The 23,688-nt window shown below is 43.3% G+C and overlaps 1 protein-coding gene across 1 annotated transcript in view; it reads left to right on the forward strand.

The window, feature by feature from the left end:
• parpbp (PARP1 binding protein) overlaps nt 1-23,688 on the forward strand; it is a 43,352-nt gene that overhangs the window by 188 nt on the left and 19,476 nt on the right. Inside the window, 7 exon segments of the mRNA XM_080191422.1 lie at nt 2-35; nt 6,004-6,011; nt 7,309-7,462; nt 10,759-10,992; nt 13,380-13,484; nt 15,048-15,218; nt 17,762-17,916. Coding sequence (XP_080047548.1) covers nt 2-35; nt 6,004-6,011; nt 7,309-7,462; nt 10,759-10,992; nt 13,380-13,484; nt 15,048-15,218; nt 17,762-17,916 — 861 coding nt within the window.

A 23,688-nucleotide genomic window follows, 5' to 3' on the forward strand; every position in this document is an offset into this window, starting at 1 on the left:
CCCCGGGACTTTTAAACCATCCAGAGACAGCTGGAGTCAGCCAGGTATGGATGGGATCTTTCTGTGCCCCAGGAAAGCCTCAGGACGGGGGGTAAAATTAAAGTAGTGGGCATGCTCGCTATTAACTTTAAATAGGGGGATATTTGGGATTGTAAGTGGTGATAATGGAATTTGGAAGCAATTTGTACACCACTGACAGTTGGTGAATTTGTTTCCTCACTGACCTCTCCCCTGTTTCCACCGCAAGTCTAAGTTGCAAGCAATTTGAATCAAATGAGCTTTGGTTTGATGCCTCTTTTATTGAAACAACCAAACGCTCGTGCTTTCCTCCCGGATATTTGAGATTATCCATCCCGCTATGTGTTTTCAGCCTGTCTTCTGAATGCCCACGATTATTATTTTTTAAATTGCCGACCCTGGGGGGTTTATTAACAGGGGAGGAAAGCTGGGGTATGCTTTGTAGCTTTTTTTTCCCAGTAATTTGAAGAAGTTGTAATGAAGTGAGTTTCGTGTGGCTGCGATTCTCTACACTGTCCTGTTCACCGTCGTTCAGAATTTGAAATTCTGCTCCCGGAACCGTTGGCCAATCCAGAGGAGCCCTTCAGGTTTAATTTACTGTTCTGCATCTGTTCTCATCCAGCCTATTGTTTAGGACAGAGATTCCCTGGCAATCTGTTGATAATTACAAGTCTTCCCAGACAACCGTGTAAGCAATTATCAGGGGTCAGTGAGAGTATCCGTACCGTTTTTGAACATTACAGCTCTGCAATCAAACGCTGCTGCAGAATCGTACATCGCAGAAGGCGGCCATTTGGCCCATTGTATTGATGCCAGCTCTCTGAAAGATTTATTAATTAGTTCCACACTCCCTGCTCTGTTCCCAAGTCCTGAAAATGTTATCTTTTCAGGCTCCCTCTCTCTCTACTACCACCCCACACCCCATTCTTTTAGGATGTGAACATTGCTGGCAAACTAATATAATTGTTAAGGTGTAGATGGAGACCATTTGGCCCATCATGCCTACACAGGCTCCCCTAATTAGCACTGTGACTGAGTGCCTTTTCTCCATACTGCTGCACTTTTGTTTCTATAATAATCATCTAATGCCCTCTTGAATGCCTCGATTGAACTTGCCACCACCGCACTTCCTGGCAGCGCTTTCTGGAAGAAACCACTTGCTGTGTGAAAAGGTTTTTTTTTCACATCACATTTACTAATTTTGCAAATTATTTCAAATCTGTTCCCTCTCATTCTTGATTACTTTACGAGGGAGAACAATTATTCTCTACACACGGGCCAAATGGTAATACAGTGGTTGGCACTGTTGCCTCACAGAGCCAGGAACCTGGGTTCATTTCCTGGCTTGGGTCACTGTCTGTGTGGAGTTTGCACACTCTTCCCATGTCTGCAAAGGTTTCCTCTGGGTGTCCCAGTTTCCTCTCTCAGTCAGAAAGATGTGTTGGTTAGGTACATTGGCCGTGCTGAATTCTCCTTCAGTGTACCCAAACAGGTGCCGGAGTGTGGTGACTAGGGGATTTTCGCAGTACTGTTAATGTAAGTCTACTTGTGACACAAATAAATAAACTTAAAAACTATCTTCTCTGTCCAGCCCTCTTGTGATGTCGAACACCCCTATCAAATCTCCTCTTAGTCTCCTTGTCTACAAGGAGAGCAGTTCCAACCTCTCCAATCTAACCTCATAACTTAAGATGCTCACCTTTAGAACCATTCTTGTAAACCTCTTCTGCACTCTCACCAAAGCTTTCACATGCTTCCAGTATTGTGGTACTCTGAACTATACACAATACTCTACTTAGGATCTAACTAATATCTTGTATTAATTCACCATAACTTCCTTGCTGTTGTACTCTGCCCTTTATTAATAAAAGCCTGGATACTGTATTCTTTATTAACTGCTCTCTCCATCTGACCTGCCACCTTCAGTGATCTATGTGCATATACACCAGCTCTCTCTGCTCTTGCACACCCTTAATTATTATACTCTTTATTTTGTATGGTGCCTCCATGTTTTTCCTGCCAAAATGCATCACTTCTCCACATTTGTCTATGTCCTTTTGAAGTTCTATATTGTTCTTTTCACAGAAAATTGTCCCTTGCACACCAAGATCTAGATCAGGAAAAGCAAAGGTCCCAATACTGGCCAACATTTATTGCCTGTTGAGAAAGTGGTGTTGAACTAACTTGAATTGCTGCAGTCCATGTAGGATAGGTACTCCCAGAAGATGAGAATTCCAGGATTTTGATACAGCAAAAGAATTGCGATATATTTCTGAGTCAGGATGGTGTGTGGTTTTGAGGGGAACTTGCAGGTGTTTTATTTTTCTCCGATGCATCGGCTGTCCTTGTCCATCTAGATGGAAGAGTTTGTAGGTTTGGAAGGTGCTGTCAAAGGAACCTTGGTCAATTACTGCAATACATCTTGGAGATAATAAGTACTGCTGCTACTGTGCATCAGTGGTGATAAATAATCCAATTCCCCTTCGAAAGTTATCATTGGATCTATTTCAATCACCCTCTCAGGCAGTTCATTAAATAGCTAACAAATTAAAATCATAATGGAATGGGGAATGTTACATCTTATTTTACTGTTAATAAATATGATTATTAATATATTCTGATCCTATTGAAACATACAAGATTCTGAGGGGATTTGACACGGTGGGTGCCAGGAGGATTTTCCACTTGTGGGTAAGGCATAAACCATGGGATACAGTTTAAAAAATGAGATCTACAGTTAAGTCTCAGATGAGTAGAATTATTTTCTCTCAAAGGGTCATTAGTTTGTGGAATTCTCTTCCCCAGAGGGCAGTGGAGGCTAGATCATTGAATTAATTCAAGGCAGAGTTGGACAGATTTTCAATAGACAAGGGAATCGGGGATAGTTGGGGGTTGGGGAAGGTTGGGGGGGGTGCAGACAGGCAAGTGGAGTGGAGACCACAGCCAGGTCTGCCATCGTCTTACTGAAAGACAGAGCAGGCTTGAAGGGCTCAATGGCCTACTCCTGCTCCGAAGTCCTGTGTCCCTAAGTCAAGAAGCACAAACAGTTTAATGTCTAATTGTTATGTTTGGAACTGTCAGCAATGACTAATTTCTAGTTTGAAACATTTGGTTGTCAGAAATATACAGTGCCTGACTGGATATAGTAATCTGAACTAGCAATATCTGAATTTCAACTTCCCAACATGATAAATAGGAAAATTGAATTCGATAAATCTGGCAATTTATGGGCTGACACCGAACAAATGACCACGAAAACCCAAATGATTCACTCCTGTCTGTTGGGGAATGGAACTTGCTGTCATTACCAGGACTGGCCCAGACATGACTCCAGTCCCACACTATCCTTAGAGGCTTCATGGTGTTTTGGGAAGTTGAGTAACTGTGCTTCCATTCTTTCCTTATTTTTCTCACATTTCTAACTTGTGTACCATTCCATCTTGGGCATTTCTGCCATTGCTTTATTGTCACTGGCAATTCATTTCCTAATGCCATTATGATAACTGTATGGATTCCAGTGTTCAGGTGAACTAAGGATGGGAAACTAATGCTGGCCTTTACACATCACGTACGAATATAAAATTGCAATCTTTCTTACCATCCCACATTTCTGCTCCACCCCACTTGCAGGGGTTTTCCCAGCGTTTGGAGCAATCTTGTAATTTTTCTTAATCTTTCAGTGTACTGGTGAGAATTATGGGTTTATGCAGCAGGCTCCTGAGATTTGCAGGGAATGAATGAACGTAACCGCTCACTGTCAAGCACTGCTAAACCATGCATATTTCTTCTGGGCAAGAAATTTGTACGAGTGACAGCCCAGTCACAAATTGGCATGGCAGATGTGAATGTTTGGCAGTTAACTGTCAGATACCATCAACTGGTGCATTTACTATGACAAGGCCTCTACTGACGAGAGTCCACTTATCAACCAATCAGCAGTCTCTTCTCATACAGTATAAATTTGATATTTCTCTTGACATTGGTATTCTTGCGAATTGTCCTGATGAGTACAAGATGAAAAGCTTTGACAAAATATGTCTCCCTTTTCAGCAAGACTCGAGAAATGAATGGCCTGATTTTGAACTTAACTTTCAAAGCAGATTCTAATCAGATGCTCATTTTGCAACCTGCCAGATCTTACAGTCCCAAGTCAATGGAGAGTTAAAATTGGACAAGGTGTAAAACAGGTACCTGAACTAGCCCTGCCATGACTGGACAAGTTAGGGCTTGGGTTAGTCTAGAATGACAATCTAATATAATGGGAAAACAAGTGAGAGTTTAGGACTATTTTGCATAAAATCTTGTACTTTACACAAAACAAACAGTGGCACCAGTGGGCAACCCAATGCATTATTTGTTCTGATTCAGGGTTAGAAATGTGTCATTGCATAATGCTGGACCGACTCTGAGCTAGGTGGAAGTTAAGTCTTGATTCTGGAAGGAAAATAGATTCCTGGTGCCAGACATGGTTTAGTTCTTTCATTGAGTTCAGTAAATGTGATTTGTGTACTTAAAGAAGGAATTTGGCATTGACTGAATGGATGGGGGACCTGGCTATGTCCGAACAAAAAACCCCAGAATTGGCTCGCTACTCATTGAACACACCAGGTAGCAGTGATTATTGACAAGCAGAGGCTGTTTGCACTGTTTTGTAGTAAGATTGTCTGTGTGTACGTGCGTGCATGCATGTGTCCTAGTCATGTTTCTTCCGACTTGTATCTGATGCACAATGTAATCTGCATTAATGTGTCAAGTCACATCTGTACCAATAGCCAACTTATCCTGAACTGTGATAGAGGGAAACCCAAAACAACATTATTTCAAAACCAGGTCTTAGCTGGGTACTGTTTAATTCTCGACACTGCACTTCACACAGAATTCCCAGCACAGAAATAGCCCTTTCAGTCGACCTGTCCCACTTCTCTGTTTACGCTCCACACAACTCTCCTTCTAGCACTCTTTTAACCCTTTGAATCTATCTTTCCTCGCATTCATCCAGGTTCCCTTTAAATGTCTGCTATTTGCTTCAACTGGTCCTGAATTTCACATGATCACTATTATCTTAGTGAAGAAGTTTCTCTTGAATTCCTTCTTGCATTTATTAGAGATTGTCTTATATTTGACCCCAAGTTTTGAATGTAAAGACCTTAGAGGAGGGATAGAAGACATTTCATATATAGGATGTGGGCATTGTTGGCATAACCAATATTTAATGCCTATCTCTAACTGCTCTTAACCCATGAGGCCAATTTGAGAGGGCAATTAAAGTCTACCACATAGTGAGTCTGAGAACACCTGTAAGCTGGATCAGGAAGGCATTCCCTTAAGGAATAAAGTGGACTAGATGACTATTTTCATGATAATCTGATAATTTCATGATTACTGTTATTGAGACCAGCTTTTTGTTACAGATTTATTTAATTAATTGGATTTAAATTCTTCCCCGGCTGCTGTAGTGGAATTCTCTGGAACATGAATGAAGTCCTCTGGATTTCTAACTCAATGCATAATGACTGCTGATTCAATGCAATGTTCAAAGAGCATTTGGGGATATGTATTCTGAAAGGAAACATCTGCAGATTAGTTGGATTGTCTCTTCCAAAGAGCTGGCACATGCATGATGGGCCAAATGGTCTCCCTCAGTTCTATATTGTATCAAATGTTTCCTTTTTTATTCAAAATAACTTACTGCAAGTGTCACACTTGTTTCCTCTAATTCGTCCCCAGTCACATTTTGTTGATTTCTTTTTAAAGGTCAGTGGATTCTCTAACTTAGCATCATGGGAGATCTGCCAGTAATATTCCTGTTGCACTTTTAGCGTGCCCTCAGAGAGGGTGGTACAGTGGTTAGCACTGCTGCCTCACAGTGACAGGGACCCGGGTTGGATCCCTGGCTTGGGTCACTGTCTGTGTGGAGTTTCCACATTTTCCCCGTATCTGCGTGGGTTTCCTTTGGATGCTTTGGTTTCCTCCAGCAGTCCAAAGGTGTGCAGGTGAGGTGGATTGGCCATGCTAAATTGCCCCTTGTTTCAGGGGGACTAGCTAGGATAAATGCATAGGGTTATTGCCTGGGCGTGATCGTGGTTGGTGCAGACTCGATGGGCCAAATGGCGGTCTCCCGCACTGTAGGGATTCTATGATCTGGAGAATTGGGGGTTCACATGGCCTATATGTAACATCAAATTCTCAGTTTTTCCTAGAAACCTTACAGTACAGAAAGAGGCCATTTGGCCCATCAAGTCTGTACCAACCACAATCCCACCCAGGGCCTACCCCAATATCCACACATATTTTACCCACCATTCCTTTAACCTACACATTTACGGTCAATTTAGCATGGCCAATCAACCTAACCCACACATCTTTGGACTGTGGGAGGAAACCCACGCAGACACGAGGAGAATGTGCAAACTCCACACAGACAGTGACCCAAGCCGGGAATCGAACCCAAGTCCCTGGAGCTGTGAAGCAGCGGTGCTAACCACTGTGCTACTGTGCCACCCAAAAAGATTTGCTAATCTTTTGTTCTTTATTCTTTCATGGGATGTGGGCATTGTTGGCAAGACCAGTTGCCCATCTCTAATTGCCCCTGGAACTGAGTGACTTGATCGATTATTTCAGAGGGCAATTCGGAGTCAACCAGATTGCTGTGGGTCTGGTGTCACCAGTAGGCCAGACAAGGTAGGGGTAGATTTCCTTCCCTAAAGGACATTAGTGAACCAGATGAGTTGTTACGACAATAGATGATCGTTTCATTGTCATTATTATTGAGACAAGCTTTCAATTGTCGCAAAAGCCCATTGGTTAACTGGATTTAAATTCCACCAGCTGCCGTGGTGGGATTTGAATGCTTGCTCCCAGAGCCTTAGCCAAGGCCACTGGGCCTGTGACCCATTACCACAATGCCACCATCTGAAATCTGCCTTTCTGACTAATGGGAGAAGTGTATTCATCCTGACTAGGTGACTGTCTCTAAGTATGATTATTGCATTAAGGATGCTATATAAATGCAAGTTGTTGTTTCCTTGGCGGATGATGGGGGTCTTGTGCAAGCTTCCTATTGGTTAAAGATAGGCTCGGCCTCTTTTTAATTTGCTGACGGATCAACAAATCCATTCCGGAAAAGAATCGAATTCCAAAAAGAGCCAAAAGATTCTGAATGAAGAATGATTGGTGCATCCCATCATGGGATCTCTGAGATAAAGCTGCTACAACATTCATTCTTCACCTCAATGTCTTCACTGCTTGAATTTATTTCACTTATTGTGGTGTCCATTCATTCTCACTCAGGGACATGGATTCTCTTCAGCAGAGGGTACTAACGTTGATAAGGAGATTCCGGAAAGGATGGTGCCAATCCCCTGAGCATGAAAGGACCACTATTTGTGGCGCAGACAACATGCTTATTGTTTTGCAGCTTTCTATGGCTGAGATAAACAAAGAGGTAAGTTGGTATCATCAGTGGAATCAAATTCAGACAACACAGGAACAGAGGGAGGCCATTCAGCCCCTTGATCCTCTCCTGCCACTCACTGTGGTCATCTGCTTCCTAACTCCATCCAGCCAGCTTGGCTCCATATTCTTTTATAAACACAGAGTGGCACAGTGGTTAGCACTGCTGCCTCACAATGCCAGGGACCCGGGTTCAATTCTGGCCTCAAATCACTGTCTGTGTGGAGTTTGCACATTCTCTCCATGTCTGTATGGGGTTTCCTCTGGGTGCTCTGACTTCCTCCCACATTCCAAAGGTGTGCTGGTTAGGTGAATTGGCCATGCTTAATTAACCCTAGTGTCAGGAGGATTAGCAGTGTAAATATGAAGGGTTACGGGAATAGGGGCTGGGATTGTGGTTGGTGCAGGCTTGATGGGCCAAATGGTCTCCTTCTGCACTGTGGGGATTCTATGAAACATGTTCAGCAGAAGTGTGTTGCTCTCAAATTTGAAAGTATTAATTGAGTTGGCATCTATTGTTCTTTATGGGAAAAACTCAATGTTAAGGATAAATAGGTGGAGAGTATCTCGAGTGCGTATAAAAAAGGATCTATCTCCTCGTAAGCCTCCTCCTTGACTTGGCCAAGTTGCCCAGGCAGTGAGTGGTCGGGGAAATCCCTTCCAACTATCTGTCCCCCTACCACAGCTACATTCACGGGCAGCTGGCTGGAGAGAGGGGGCATGACCAACAAGCTCCACAGGGGCTGGGGTACATTATCACCCCTCAGGAATGACGTTTTGGGTTAGTTAAATTTCCTCTGCAGTTTTGTTTTAGTTACAGGGGTTAACATCGCCTATCTTTTTTCTTTCTTATTTTGATTTTTGGTTTACAATTACAATTTAGTTTACAATTAAGTGTAAAAAAGGGATATGCCCCTTTTAAAGGTTTATTTACTTATTTATTTTGCCCAAAAGAGTTATCAAGAGACACTTGTCCTTTAAAGGGCTGTTAATTAGTTAATTAGTATTGTTGGTATGGTACTGACCATATATGCAACTGTCAATTTGATTGGTTAATTTATTTATTTTTGTTTTATTGGTTTATTCAAGAGTAGAAACAAGGGGCGAGGTGTTAGTAGGTAAGGGGAAAGGACATGTGTAATGCTGCATTTTATCAATAAGGACCAAGACAAGGATTATTATCCAATTTCATGCTTCCACCTCTGGTTTGGGATCACACTTCCTCCCACCTTCTGCATGAAGTTGTGTACACCAACTTCTCTTCTGAATTACATAATTTTGATTTTCTGGTTATGCCACCTCACCCTAAATTGTCCCTTAATGCTGAAGGTGTGCAGGTTAGGTGGATCGGCCATGGTAAATGCACAGATTTATGGAAGTAGGGCGAGATGGTCCTGGTAAGGTGATCTTTTGGAGAGTTAGTGCAAACTTGATGGGCTGAATGGCCTCCTTCTTCACTGGAGGGACTTTATAAGATGATCAGAGGGTTAGATAGGGTGGACAGTGAGAGCCTTTTTCCTCAGATGGTGATGGCTAACACAAGGGGACATAGCTTTAAATTGAGGGGGAATAATTATAGGACGGATGTCAGAGGTAGGTTCTTTACTCAGAGGGTAGTAAGGGCGTGGAATGCCCTGCCTGCAGCAGTTGTGGACTCGCCAACTTTAAGGGCGTTCAAATGGTCAGTGGATAGGCATATGGATAACATTGGAATAGTTTAGGTTAGAGGGTCATTAGATTGGTTCCACTGGTCGGTGCAACATCGAGGGCTGAAGGGCCTGTACTGCGCTGTAATGTTCTATGGTTCTATCCTAGACTCTCCACCTTGTGGAAAAAAATGTCTATCTATCCTGTCAGCTCCTCTCAAAGTCCTAAAATTCTCAATCAAATCATCTCTTCTGTACCCCATAGTAACTGTTTAAGATTGGCATGGATTTGACAATATGTGTGGATTGCTGAGAAAGGCAGATGGTACAGGAAAAGTTAAGAGAATTGGACTAATATTTGAAAAGTGGGTGATTAAGGGGTAAAGAATTTTGGGGCCAGGTGGATAGTAAACCCATAATCTGTAACTGTTTCCTTTGCATAAAGTGAATTCTGTTTTGAAAGTTGCCTTTGAACCTGGTGCGTTCTTAATCATAGCAGAATTCAGAAGAAAGGATGTCGAAGCCTTGGGACAGCCACAAGGGAGATTTACCAGAATTGTATCAGGGCTGAGGGACTTCAGTTATGCAATCTTTCAATTGGATATCTATTGGAATGGGAAAATTTTGCATGGTTATTAGGGAAGAGCTGGGAAGTGGGACTAACTGATTATCTCTCTTGAAAAGCTGGCGCAGGTCTGATGGGCCAAATGGCCACGTACAGTACTGTACTGTTCCAGAACTTTACACTGTAGAACGCCTCTGAATGCCTCTCCATTCTTTGCAAAGTTGAAAAGTGTAACTTCCCTTATTTTTCTTCATAACTCAAACACCTGAGACCAGGGGTCAGCCTTGTGGTTCATGTGTATTATTGGGCGAAACTGGCCAGTATTTTCAACGGTGTTATTTGCCCAGAGGAGGTTGTGTTCTGGAGATGTAGCTACAGAATTCAATTTGTTGCTCCCATTGGCTCCCTCCTTTTATCCATGTCTAGGTCGCATTTAAAGGAAGGATGTTTGTTTACATAGAGCCCTTCACAACCCAGTGGTGTGCCAGACACCTTTACAGCCAATTAAATACCTTTAGAAGTGTCACCACTGTTGTATTGTAGGACAAGATACAGCCAATTTGACGGCAGCAGGATCACACAGATGCAATGTGAAAATGTTGAGATTTGTTTTTAACAAAGTATGTTCAGAGACAAATTTTAGCCAGGATGCTTGGGAGAATGCCATATCTTTTTCAAATAGCTCTGAGGGGTTGAGAGGGTAGGCCTAGCCTCAAATTAGCATCTCATCCAAAGAATGACATCTTTAGCTGTGTAAAACTCCCCCAGTGCCAAGTAGAGCATCAGCCTGGATTATGTGACCAAGTCTCTTCAGGGGAACCTGAACACACAACCCTTTGATTCACAGACAAGGGTGCTACCCGTTGAGTCAGAGTTCACAGTTAAGAATATGTTAATTGGAGCCACATGCAATTCCTAATTTGATATTAAACTTGACTCGTGCCTTGATGGGAATTGAACCGTAACTGTTTCTGAAATGCTTTTACAATTTATAACTTTTTTTTGAATCATTTTCTTTCTGTTTCTAATGGCTGGATGGGATTTTGGGTTGAATGCTGTTTTGAATTTAATCCTCAGTCCTATGGAGAATTCAACATAGCCTTAAGTGAACTGCTCCTGTCATGGAAACACTTAGTGCAAGAGAAGCTGGAGTTGCTGAGCGAATTTGAAGAGGTGCCAGAGGAATATAACAAAATCCAAAAAACATATCAAGCCTTTCTGAGCCAGAGTAACTCTGTGGACCTGATAGATGTGTACAAGATTTGTGCCAAGTTACAACCTGAATGTGATCCTGCAGCAATATTATCCAAGGTGAGTTCGAAGGGATAGATGGATAAGTGTTAGAAGAAAAAAAATAAACTAGAGGATATGTTTATTGACTTGCAGCAAGTTGGGAGGAGGCTTGTGTGGAGCATAAACACTGGCCAAATGGCTTGTTTCTCTGTTTTGAATTCTATGTAAATTATGGATGTTTCTTTGTTGGTTTAGGGATAAAAATTGGCCACCACACTAAGGAAAACTCCCTTTTCTTCAATACCTTGCGTTAAGTTGATCTTTCTCTACACCCTAGCTATGACTGTAACACAATGTTCTGCACTCTCTCCTTCCCTATGAACGCTTTGTCTGTATAGCGCACGAGAAACAATACTTTTCATTGCATGCTAATAAATCAAATCAAATATCATTTCACGGGACATCGTGCATCCGCACCCCTGCACCAAAGGGTTGAAAAATTGCTAATGTTGTTCCAAAACAGAAGGAGCTGCAACCGTACAAGGAACTAGTGAGACCACATTTAGAATACGTAGACAGTTTTTGTCCCCTCATTTAAGGAAAGGTATATTATCATTGGAGACAGTACAGAGGAGGTTCACTAGGATGATCCTGGCTGGGTATGGAGGGACTGCCACATGAGGAAAGATTGAACAAGTTGGGTTTGTATCCCATGGAGTTCAGAGGAATGAAAAGTGTTATGATTCAAACATAAAAGATTTTTTGGGGGGTAGTTGGGGTAAATGTTGGGGGATGTTTCCACTCGTGGAAGAGTGTGGGAAAGAGGGCATAGTCGCAGAATAATGGGACATTCCTTTTAAGATGAATTTGAGGAAGAATTTCTTATCTCAGAGTGTGGTGAATTTTTGCAATTCCAGAAAGCTGTGGAGGCTGAGTCCTTGAACATTATCAAGGCTGAGATTGACAGGTTTTTAATCAGTTGGGGAATTAAGGAGCGAAAGCAGGAAAGTGGACTTAGTGAGGGTTAGATCAGCCACGATCTTATTAAATGGCAGAGTTGGCTCAAAAGACTGAATGGTCTCCTCCTGTTCCTATTCCTTATTGGCTTATGAGCGCCTATGAGGGTGGTTGGATCCTCAATTTAACCTCTCGTCCCAGTGAGGGCAATTGTCCTGTTTAATATTAACCGTCAACCAACATAAAGGAACAAACAGAAAAAGGAAAGAAAGTGTCTGAAACAAAAAAAACTCCTCTGATAATTGAGTTCTGAAGGCTTGAAACTCACAAATGTGAAGTTAATTTTCAGGACTTGAGATGCTATTTGGTGATAATTATGACTTATCACAATGTTAAAGTTCACTTGTATCTGAGTGCACAGACCTATTTGCTTCTATTGTGTTTAGTGGATAAGTACCCCAACTTCATGCCATTGCAATTCCTTCAATACTGAGTCCATTTGTGAAATAGATTCAACAATAACTTTCTAGAGAGAGCTGGATAAATATTTGAAGGGGAAATAATTGTACGGTTATTGCGTATGGGACCAGTTGGATCACTCTTTCAGGGAGCTGGCCCAGACACGATGGGCCGAACGGTCTCCTTCTGTGCTACATTTTTCTGTTTTATCTGATGCACTGTACAATGAAGAGGTACACAGGTCACAATTTCCCTGTTTCTGCTTTTAACTACAAGTGTGCATATTCCAGTTACTGATATCTGATTTACTCAGTAATGGAGAGTACTGGTACTCATTAATGTAAAATCCTGACCTGTCTCTCCCAGTCTGCCTGTGTGTTTCTGCTTTCCCTCCCTTCATTCATTCCAATTATCCATGAACCACAGTCTGAAATGATGAGCATTTTTACATCTGTGCTGCTGTCTCACTCTGCAACAATGGAACACTGGTCCAAGGCTGTACTTGCTGAACAGCAGTTGGGCCCTGTGGCCTTAATAACCTCGACATCAAAGTGTGATAGTGCACTCATATCTATGCAAAATAATTGAGCAACGCCACTGAAAATCTGCTAATTAAGAATTGAGGAAAAATATCTCTGGACAGTGAGTGACATGAAAGCGGAACTTGCTGCCACGGAATATTTGAAGCAGATAATGCTGACGATAGTTAATAGGATGACACTGTTTCCAATGGCAACCAGAGGACACCAATTAGTGAAAGAATTGGGGGAAGGGGCATGTGGAGATGAGAATTATTTTCTTTTAACGTGACAAGTTGTTACAGCAAGGAAATAGATTCAACAATAACTTCCTAAAGAGAACTGGATAAATACTTGAAGGGGAAATAATTGTACGGTTATTGGGCACGGGACCAGTTGGATCGCTCTTTCAGGGAGCTGGCCCAGACACGATGGGCCGAACAGTCTCCTTCCATGCTACATTGTCCTGTTTTATCTGATGCAATGTGTTGTTAATGTGTTGCTAAAGTAAATAATTGTGAATTCTTTCAGGTGGAACTGATGGATTTCCTTTTGGGCACTTCAAAAATGTTAGAAGATTCCTTGACTCCAGTCCCCACTTCTCCAGCCAATGAGAATCATCTAGTCGTTTCTAAGGTGATGCTAAAACAAACATTTACACTTAACTTAAAGTTAGTGGCCACCTTGTGAACATGGAGTTGAGTTGAAGTTGTGGGAATGAGGCAGACTCCTGAGTATCTGCATGGCTCGGTTGGTAGCAATATCCCCACAATTAGAAATGCTAACTGAGGCTGACATTTGGAATCACGGAATTCCCTACAGTGCAGAATGAGGCCATTCGGCCCATTGAGTCTGCACCGACAACAATCCCACCCAGGCCCTTTCCTCATAACTCCACATATTTACCCTGCTATTCCTCTGACACAAAGGGGCAATTTACCATGGCCTGCACGTCTTTCAGACTATGGGAGGAAACCCAAGCACCCGGAAGAAACCCACGCAGACACAAGGAGAACGTGCAGACTCCACACAGACAGTGACCCAAGGTTGGAATTGAACCCAGGGCCCTGGTGCTGTGAAGTAGCAGTGCTAACCACTATGGTGGAACAAGCTTGATATCAGTTGTACAGAACTTGTTTTTAATTGTTTGCAGGTGCTGAACATTAACTGCAGATTTACTTGTGCCCCACAGAACAGAGCTTATGTTGGTAGGTTAGGAGGTGTATGCATGTAATGTGCAAATCCATGAATAAGCGTAAAGACGGGCTCCTCACCAACTAGTTTTCTGGAACATAAGACTTGAGTAGCTGAATGTGCTCCTTTTTTGCCCCTCTGTTCCTGACAAAGAAACTGGTAGATTTAGCAGACTGAGTAAAGGTTCTGAAAATAGTGAAGATAATTAACAGCAACTGAATGCTATGTCTGAGAAGGCGAGTTCAAGGCAGAAATGTTACATTAAAAATTGAGCCCAATAATAATGGATTTTCTTTTTAAAAAAAATGGTGAACCACTCCAGTTGGTTTAATCTTCATAAATTGAAACGTTTTCAAGCAGAGATTAAAGGATATTGATTGTAGTGAGCATTTAGACTGCTGACGGTCCTTGGCTTCTTCCTCGCTCTTATGGCAAGTTTTTTTTATATTTTCAGTTCAAACAGACACTTGCAAATAATACTGAATGTTAATGATAAACTATCTTAAATGTTACATGCAGCTTTGTTGCTGTAACTTTAGATCTGGCCTCTTCAACATAGAATTTCTTGCACAAGTATAAAGTGAATGTAAGCACCTATTGGGGGTGTGTTTTTCCTTCCCCACTCTGCTATGCATTTCACTCAATACTTTTTGATCTGTTCCAATGCCTTTGTTCTTATACTACGTTAGCTCTACCGTGCTGCAGTGGGAGTGTCAGCCTAGGTTTTGTGCTGAACTCTCCAATTGGAACCTGAACTCAGAACATTTAGACCCAGGAGAGGGAGCTACCCACTGAGCCACAGCTGAGACAACACAAAAGTATCAACCTTTTTAAACGCAGATATTTTCAGTCTCAAGTTTAAGAAACAATTCTGAAGTTCCTTTAGATTTATAACACATTGGGAAGTATACTTTGGCACTCAGTGTATCTGAAGACAAAGTAAGTTGTCTGGTTGTGTAACTGCTGTTAACGTTTTTGTATTGCTGTGTTATATTCCTGCTGCAGTTGGCACCGGCCCTGAGGAAGCTCCTTTGTGATTATTTGAACTTACTGGTGAACTCGAAGAGCGATCTTGCTCTGGCATGTATCATCAATATCCCTGAGCGAGGCCTCGGAAGAGCTGCCTTCACTGATCTGAGGCACACAGCTTGCAGCAAGCAAACATCGCTGTACCTGGTAAAACAAAACAACCAAAGACAACGCTTTTAATCTTATTTAAGTCAGCATGTGCTTGATGAATAACAATTCACATTTATGTATGCCTTTTAATGGAGTAAAATATCCCAAGGCCCTTCCCAAGAACAATCAGATCAAAATTGGCAGACACTTTACAGCACAAAGAGGCCATCTGGAGAGAGTAGGGAAGGTGACCAAAAGTTTGGTTTACAGAGGAAAGCTTTGAAGAGATACAATATATGACAGTACCCATTTGTTGGACCAAAACAAATTGTCAAACTGCTCGGTTGACAAACCAGCCGATGCTGTGTTCTCCCCACCCCCCAGCTACCCACTCCGCCACCCCGCTCCCCCCCCCCCCCCCCCCCCACCCCACCCCCCCCCCCACCCCCTGGTGCAGTGGCGCACGCAGATCTTTCTCCCCTGACATGGAAGCTGGTGCTGGGTTCAATTCTTTCCTCAATGAAAGGGAATTCCCTGAGTTAGGAATGGGGCAGCTGAAGATTGGTTCTCCACGTCTGGATGAAGAGATGTCAGAGAGTTTTGTTTTATTCATTTGTGGGACATGGCCATCGCTGGCTGGCCAACATTTATTGCCCAAGAGCAGTTGAGAGTCAACCACATTGCTGTGGTTCTGGATGTAGGCCAGAACAGGTAAGGACGGCAGATTTCCTTCCCTAAAGGATAGTCATGATCCAGATTTATTTTTTTGAAAACCGACAATGGTTTCATGGTCATCAGTAGATTCTTAATTCCAGATATTGTTTATTGAATTCAAATTCCACCATCTGCTGTGGCGAGATTTGAACCCAGGTCCCCAGAACACTAGCTGAGTTTCTGGATTAATAGTCTAGCAATAATACCACTAGGCCATCAGCTCCCCAGTTGTAGGAATACCCTTTCTCCAAAACAAATGAAGGGGGAAGGAATTGAGGACGATGCGAATGTTAAAATCAGAATGTTGCCGATCAGTGAGTTGTTGTAGGTGGGTGGGTGTAGGGGTGATGGAGCGTACATTAATCAGCCAATCTTTGAGTATTAGTATCATTTTTTACATGTATTTTTTTCAAAGGGTTTAAAACCCTTGACATGTTTCTCAGGAGGAATTTTCAGTTATATCGTCACATTGTGACTCAGTGCGAGCACTCTCATCTCAGAATCAGAGTAATCTGGGACCAAACCCTACTCCAGAGACTGGAGCACATGCTGACACTCCCAGTGAGGTACTGCCAGAGTGCTGCACTGTCAGAGGTGTCACCCTTTGGATGCAAAGTTGAAATCGAGGCTCCATCTGCCCTCTCGGGTGGAAGTAAAAGATCACATGACATTGGTCTACAAATAGGGGAGTTCTCCCGGTTGCCTTCCACTAATACTCACTCCTAAACCAACATCACTTAAAGAAGAGTATCTGGTCATTTATTGATGCTTATTTAAACTTGCTGAGTGTGGATTGGCACACAGGTTAAGTGGAGATTTAACCAAGGTGTTCAAAGTCAAGATGGGTTTTGATAAATAAAGAGAAACTATTTCCACTGACAGGAGGGTTGGGAACCAGAGAACACAGATTTATGATAATGAGCAAAAGGACCAGAGGAGTGATGAGTTTTCTTTGATCTAACCATCAGTCCTGTACATTCACTGTCATTACCATCACTGAATCTTCCGCTATCAACATCCTGGGGGGGTTCCATCGATCAGGAACTGAACTGGATTATCCATATAAATACTGTGGCTACAGGACCAGGTCAGAGGCTGGGAATATTGTAGCAAGTTACTCACCTCCTGACACCCCAAAGCCTCCCACCATCTGGAAGACCCAAGTCAGGAGTGTGATGGAATACTCTACACTTGCCTGAATGAGCGCAGCTCCAACAACACTCGAGAAGCTCGACACCTTCCAGGGGAAGCAGCTGCTTGATTGGCTCCATCACTTTCAACATCCACTCCCTCCACCACCAACGCACAATGACAGCAGTGTGTCTCATCTACACGATGCACTGTAGCAGCTCACCAAGGCTCCTTAGACAGAACCTTTAAAACCCATGACCTCTGTCATCTCGAGGGACAAGGGCAGCAGATGCATAGGAACATCACCACTTGCAAGTTCCCCTCCAAGCCACACACCATCCTGGCCAGGAAATATATCGCCATTCCTTCAGTTTCACCTGGGCAAAATCCTGGAACTCCCTCCTTAAGAGCACTACCCACACCATCTGGACTGCAGAAATTCAAGACGGCAACTCACTACCACCTTCTCAAGGGCAACTAGGAATGGGCAATAAATGCCAGCCTAGTCAGCAACATTCCCTGAAAGAATTTTTAAAAAAATTGGTGCCTCTGTGACTGAAACTACACCCCAGAACCAGTCCTTGATCATTGTCATTGCCACCTGTGTGAGCTGTATCAAGATTCTGTCAAAGATTGTGCATTGCCTCATGCTTGAACTGTTTCACTGAGAACAGCAGCTTATGTTGGTATCCATCTCTTTGGTATACGATCTAACAGTGTCTTTGTTCCCCCCTCCCCGCCCACCACTCGCTAAGGCTGCAACATCCTTTATTCGGTGTTTTGAACTTGGAGGGAAAAGTTACGCACCTTCAGATAACGATCCACTGATGCCACACGTCAAAGGACTGCTAGACTTTGTCCATTTCATCGATAAGTTGCAAGAAATAATGGGAGAAACTTCGGACTCCAGGTAATCAAACTTCTCTTAGCAGCTCGTGACTAGAATGAGGCAAGTTGTATTTTTACCAACCTTCATAATGTTGCGGGGAGGGGGGGGTTAAATTTCATGCAGCACAAACAGCCTTTTTATTTGCTATAACATTGACATCATAAAATCTTACAGCATAGAAAGAGGCCATTCAGGCCATTGTTCCCATGCTGGCTCAACATCTACACAAAAGCAATTGGTTCATGTTTCATATTCACCAACACAAGTCGAAACAGAAAGCTCGGATGAAAGGTTCGACAGCTGACATGTTGTACCTCTCCCATTGTCCACCTGCCTATTGAACATGATTGGAGCATTGTATCCAATTCTGGACCGCACTTTAGGAAGGACAAAATCTTAGAAGAGGTCAGTGAGTTATTTGAATGGTGCCAGGATTAGAGAGACAGGAGAAACAGAGAGGGTTAAAGGGAAAGTTTAAACAAGGCTTATATTAACACTGCAATGAAGTTACTGTGAACTTTCCCCCCAGTCGCCACACTCCGGCACCTGTTGGGTCAATGCACCTAACCAGCACTCTTCCCAGGCTGTGGGAGGAAACTGGAGCCCCCGGAGGAAACGCACAAGGAGAACATGCAAACTCCACACAGACAATGACCCCAAGCTGGGAATTGAACTCGGGTCCCTGGCGCTGTGAAGCAGCAGTTTTAACTGCCGTACCTGTTCTACAGGTGACTCCAGTCCCACTCTGTGGCTTCTGAGCAACTTTGGGGTGGCAATGAATGCCTCCTTGCCAGTGTTGCCATGTCCTGAGAATGAAGGTATAAAATTGCATGGTTTATTTCAATCTCTGCTTTAGAAATACAATCTAAAGCTTCATGCTGTGAATAAACAGTAACAGTCTGTGTCAAAACACATTGTTACAAAATTACTTCTATTTTTAACTAAATGGACAGTAACAAACATGAGCAGAATGCAACGGATACCGGAATGTGAAATAAGAACAGAGGAAAATCTCAGCAGGTCTGGCAGCATCTGTAAGGAGAAAAAGCAGAGTTCACCTTTCGAGTCCTTTGGGTATTTATCAGAACTGAAGAGAGGGAGAATGTGTTGGAACTGAGAGATTGCAACAAACTGTAGCAACTTTATGAACAAGACAGATAAGCGTGTGTGCGCACTTGTGATGGGGGGGGGGAGGTGTGTTGGGGCAACGCGCGTATGGGATATTTTTTAAAAACTCGGTTTAGGATGGAAAAGAATGGTTGTAATCTAAAGCTGTTGAACTGGGGGTGTTGAGTCCCAAGGGCGAAACTGGATACATTAGATGCGTTTGCTTTTTTTTGCAATTTCTCACTGCTATACTTTTGTATCCAACACAGTCTCACTCCCCTCAGCTCTGAGGAAGAGACGAAAGGGTTTCAAAACTTAGCTCTGATTTGATTCATTATTATCACATGTATTGGGGACACAGCGAAGAGTATTGTTTCTTGCGCTGTACAGGCAAAGCATACTGTTCATAGAGGAGGGAAGGAGGGAGTGCAGAATGTGGTGTTACAGTCACAGCTAAGGTGTAGAGAAAGATCAACTTTAATGCGAGGTAAGTCCATTCAAAAGTCTGACGGCAGCAGGGAAGAAGCTGTTCTGGAGTCGGTGGAAGAGGGAATATCTGGGATGCGCGGGTTCTTTAATTATGTTGGCTGTCGAAGCTCTGCTTTCTCTCCTGGATGCTGCCAGACCAGCTGAGCTTTTGTGACATTCTCTGTTCTTGAAGCAAGAATGAAACGGGGGGCAGATTCTCAGGTGGCTCGATTGGAGAATGTGAAGGGAGTGTACTGGGACCCCACTGCCCTCTTGCCTCTGCCAGGGATTGTGTTCTGGGCAGGAGGGCCCGCGGTCGATCTCTCTACCCCGCCACCAGGTGAGGCCTTCTGATTGGCCAGTAGCTCTTGGTGGGCAAGGCTTCTGCGGGTCTTGATTCCAGGGGAAGGCTCATTGCTGTCCTCGGCACTGCCTGACGGATATGTGGGTTCGTTAGGCTTTCTGAAAGAGGCAGCATGGGTCTCCCTCTGGCTTGGGTTGCAGTGGGAGACTGGAAGGTCACAGTGCCACAGTGAAAGAGAAAACTAATTGCTCTTGGAGTGCAGCCAAGTCGGAAAGAAAATGGGTTTCTTTATAAAGTAAATGAGTTGATTTTTACATCACTTTATACAAAATAAGAATGTAGATTTTCCACACATGGGAGGTTTTGCCAAGAGGAAGCTGGAACGTGAAGCGCTCAATGTCGAGAAGGTCAAAAATTGTCACTTGCACTTTTTTCAAAGAGTCAACATGGGTACGATGGGCCGAATGGCCTCTTTCCGCACTGTCAGGCCGGGATGTTACGGCTGTTCACATCAGCGGGATTTTCCCACCTTTCCGCAGTGAACGGAGATTTGGCTGGGTGCCAAATTCTCTGACCTCACTGCGGCGGTAAGATTGCGTTCTGTGATTCTAACTGAGAGCAAAGTACATACTTTTTTTAATCAAATAGAAATTGATTTACTGGTAAAGCAAGGCTTAACTGGAGAATAAACTTGAGACAAAATGGCCTGTCAGATTTTATGCGCTGAATGCCAAAATGAAAAATGCTGAGTTTGCGTTGGCTGGAAAATAAAGTTGTCTCTCATTCTTGGAATGAGCATCGAGCAGCTGTTGAATTTAATCCACCTCCATCCAGTCCCTAAAAATCATAAAACTCCATGTGTTTAATCAGTCAACTGTATCATGATTGCATCACACACAGCTAACATGCAAATAATTGAAACTAATTGAGTTACATGATGTGGTGTTCTTTACACGGCCTCTGTTATGTAGCTCTATTCTGCTGTCCTTTTTTTAAATATTTATGTCATATAATTAGTTTATGTGCATCTGACTGAATCCTAGGGAGGGCCAGTTCTCGCCAGCTGTTACAGTGGATCACAGCTGTATGTTGGCCCACTGTCTGCCAGAACAGCCACACATTTGGCTGTGACCTGCGCACTCACTGGACCCCAGCTTTTTAAACAAGACTCTCTGGGCTGCAGTGGATCGGTATTCGAAACGGAGGAGTTGATAGACAGGGAATATCTTCTTACAAAAGCCAAGCGCTGCAAATCGTAATTTTCTTTTAAAAAAAAAGGTACAGGGTTGCTGAGGTCAGGCTGAATTTGTGGAGAGCGGGAGAGTTAACGGGTGTAGAATTGCCTGTTGCAAAGTGTCTACCTTCTGCAGGTTTCCCTATCAGCCCCGTCCAGCCATCTGCAATCCTGCGTCTGCCACTCAGCGTATGAGGAGAGATTGAGTTGTTTAGGATTGTATTCACTGGAGTTCAAAAGAATAAGTTGGGATTTCATAGAAACCGATAAAATTCTAGCAGGACTGGACAGGATAGGTGCAGGAAGGAAATTCCTGATGGTGGGGGTGTCTAGAACCAGGGGTCATAGTCTTGAGTATACACAAGGTAGAGTGTTTAGGAAAAACATGAGAGATTTCTTCACCCAGAGAGTGGTCAGTCTGTGGAACTCACTACCACAGAAAGCAGTTGAGACCTAAACATTGTATGTTTTCAAGGAGTTAGTCATAGCACTTGAGGTGAAGGGGATCAAAGGATAGGGGGGGATTAGGCTGTTGAGTTGGATAATTGGCCATGATCCTAATGACTGGTGAAGCAGGCTCAAAGGCTGAATGGCCTCCTCCTGCTCTAATATTCTATGTTTCTATAACTGGATAAGTAGGGCCTGTGCAGGTGTGTTCCCTTTGTGTTCCAGAGGATGTTGAATTGGTTCCCATCCTGCTGTTACCCAGCTGGCTGGTATGACACCAGGTTTCCTAATTATGTCAATGAGCATCTGATCAAATTCTCTGTTGTTCCCTTAATAAACAATGAGTGTGAACCTGCCCTGGCATTATTTAAAGGGCCAGGCGCCAGACGTGCATTTATTGCGCGCTAGGCTAGCTATCAGCTTCAATGCTTTGCTGGCAATGGCATAACCTGAGTGACCCTTGACCTCACACACCTTAACCTGTGCTGCCTGACCTTTACCCTCACGCTCTCGGTGCAGTTGTACCTGGATCATTTGGGCGCTCTGATGCTTATTGTGATTTTCTCCGAGTTTGCAATCACGAAGATGAGGGCAGCAGGTACCTCCATGATGACTTGATATTTTTTAATTTATGTATCTTGAATCTGCGTAATCCTGGCAGAGACAAGAGGGCTGTGGGGTCCCAGTACGCCAGCATCGTGTCTAATTACACGCCCTATGCATCGCCAGCTGCATCTGGCCTAACTGACCCAACACTGATCTAAATCAGCTGAAATTCACCAAGCTATCTATCTTTCATTACAGACTCCATCAGTTCCAGACAAATTGTTAAGCTGCCTGATCTACAATTCTCTGGTTTTCTTCCTCCTATTTTAAACAGCACAGTGATAGGCACAATTTTGTTTGGAGTCTGGAACACACTTCCTGAACGGAGATAATGTATAAGGTTATGTGGATGAAGTGGGACTAAATAAAATGCTCTTCAAAGAGCCAGTGCAAACTTGATGGGCTGAATGGTCTCCTGCACAATAAAGATTCTGTGATTTTTGTGGATCCAGGGCACAAGCTTAATGTTCTGAGTTGAAATCCCACCGGGGCAGCAAGTGGAATTTGAATTCAATTAATAAATTCTGGAATTAAAAATTAGTCTCCGTAATCGTGAGCATTGAAGCCCATTTCAATTGTCGTAAAAGCCCATCTGGTTCAATAGTGTCCCATTAGGGAAGGAAATCTGCTGTCCTTACCTGGTCTGGCCTACACCTGACTCCAGACCCACAGCAATGTGGTTGACTCTTAACTGCCCTCTGAAGGCGATAGTAGAGTGGGCAACCTAGGCTAGTGAGTGAGTTGTATGAATGGCTATGGGCATTTGCATTAACCATTATAAAGTTAACAATCTGTACCAGCTTTCAGTCTGTCTCCTGTGTCAGGTTTAGTGCAGAGTACTTGGTGTATTATGCAATGCACAGCAAATATGTTCGGTATGCAAACTTCCAACAAAGCTCCAACTCCCTGGTGTATTCCTGTCATAGAGATGCACCTATCTGTTGTAACTGATACAATTTCTTCCAAAGATAATGCATGCCCTTTAAAATAATTAGTAAATGACTTGAAATAGTGAGCCCTGTGTTCGCCCATGTGTTCCCAAGAGATCTAAAAATTCTTCTCACATTCAGATCAGTCAACACGACAAACCCATGTACAGAGCAGAGTTGTTAATATCTCTACATTTATCCAGCACTGACAGCCTCACCAGTGTACCGATTGGAAAAGCAGCTCTGTCAGATCAGCAGTAACTTCTTGTTCTCTGTGACTCTCAGAACACCTGCTGAGCGGCAGACGTTTGATAATTTCCCCTTGGTTTTTAAACCAAACAAATCAACTTCTGCTGATTCAAGACTACAAGAGCTGGGATGTACTTCTGAGGCTGTATGATGCTCTGGTCAGACCCTATTTGTGAGCAGTTTTGGGCTCCGTTTTGAAGGATGTGCCGGCCTTGGAAAGGGTCCAGAGGAGGTTCACAAGAATGATCCCTAGAATGAAGAGCTTGTCGTATGAGGAATGGTTGAGGACTCTGGGTCTGTACTCGTTGGAGTTTAGAAGGGTGAGAGGAGGGATCTTATTGAAACTTACAGGATACTGCGAGGCCTGGAGAGAGAGGACATGGAGAGGATGTTTCCACTAGTAGGAAAAACTAGAACGAGAGGGCACAACCTCAGGATAAAGGGATGAT

This window comes from Carcharhinus amblyrhynchos, chromosome 6 (assembly GCF_965287045.1).
Source record: "Carcharhinus amblyrhynchos chromosome 6, sCarAmb.v2.hapA, whole genome shotgun sequence".
Lineage (NCBI taxonomy): Eukaryota > Metazoa > Chordata > Chondrichthyes > Carcharhiniformes > Carcharhinidae > Carcharhinus > Carcharhinus amblyrhynchos.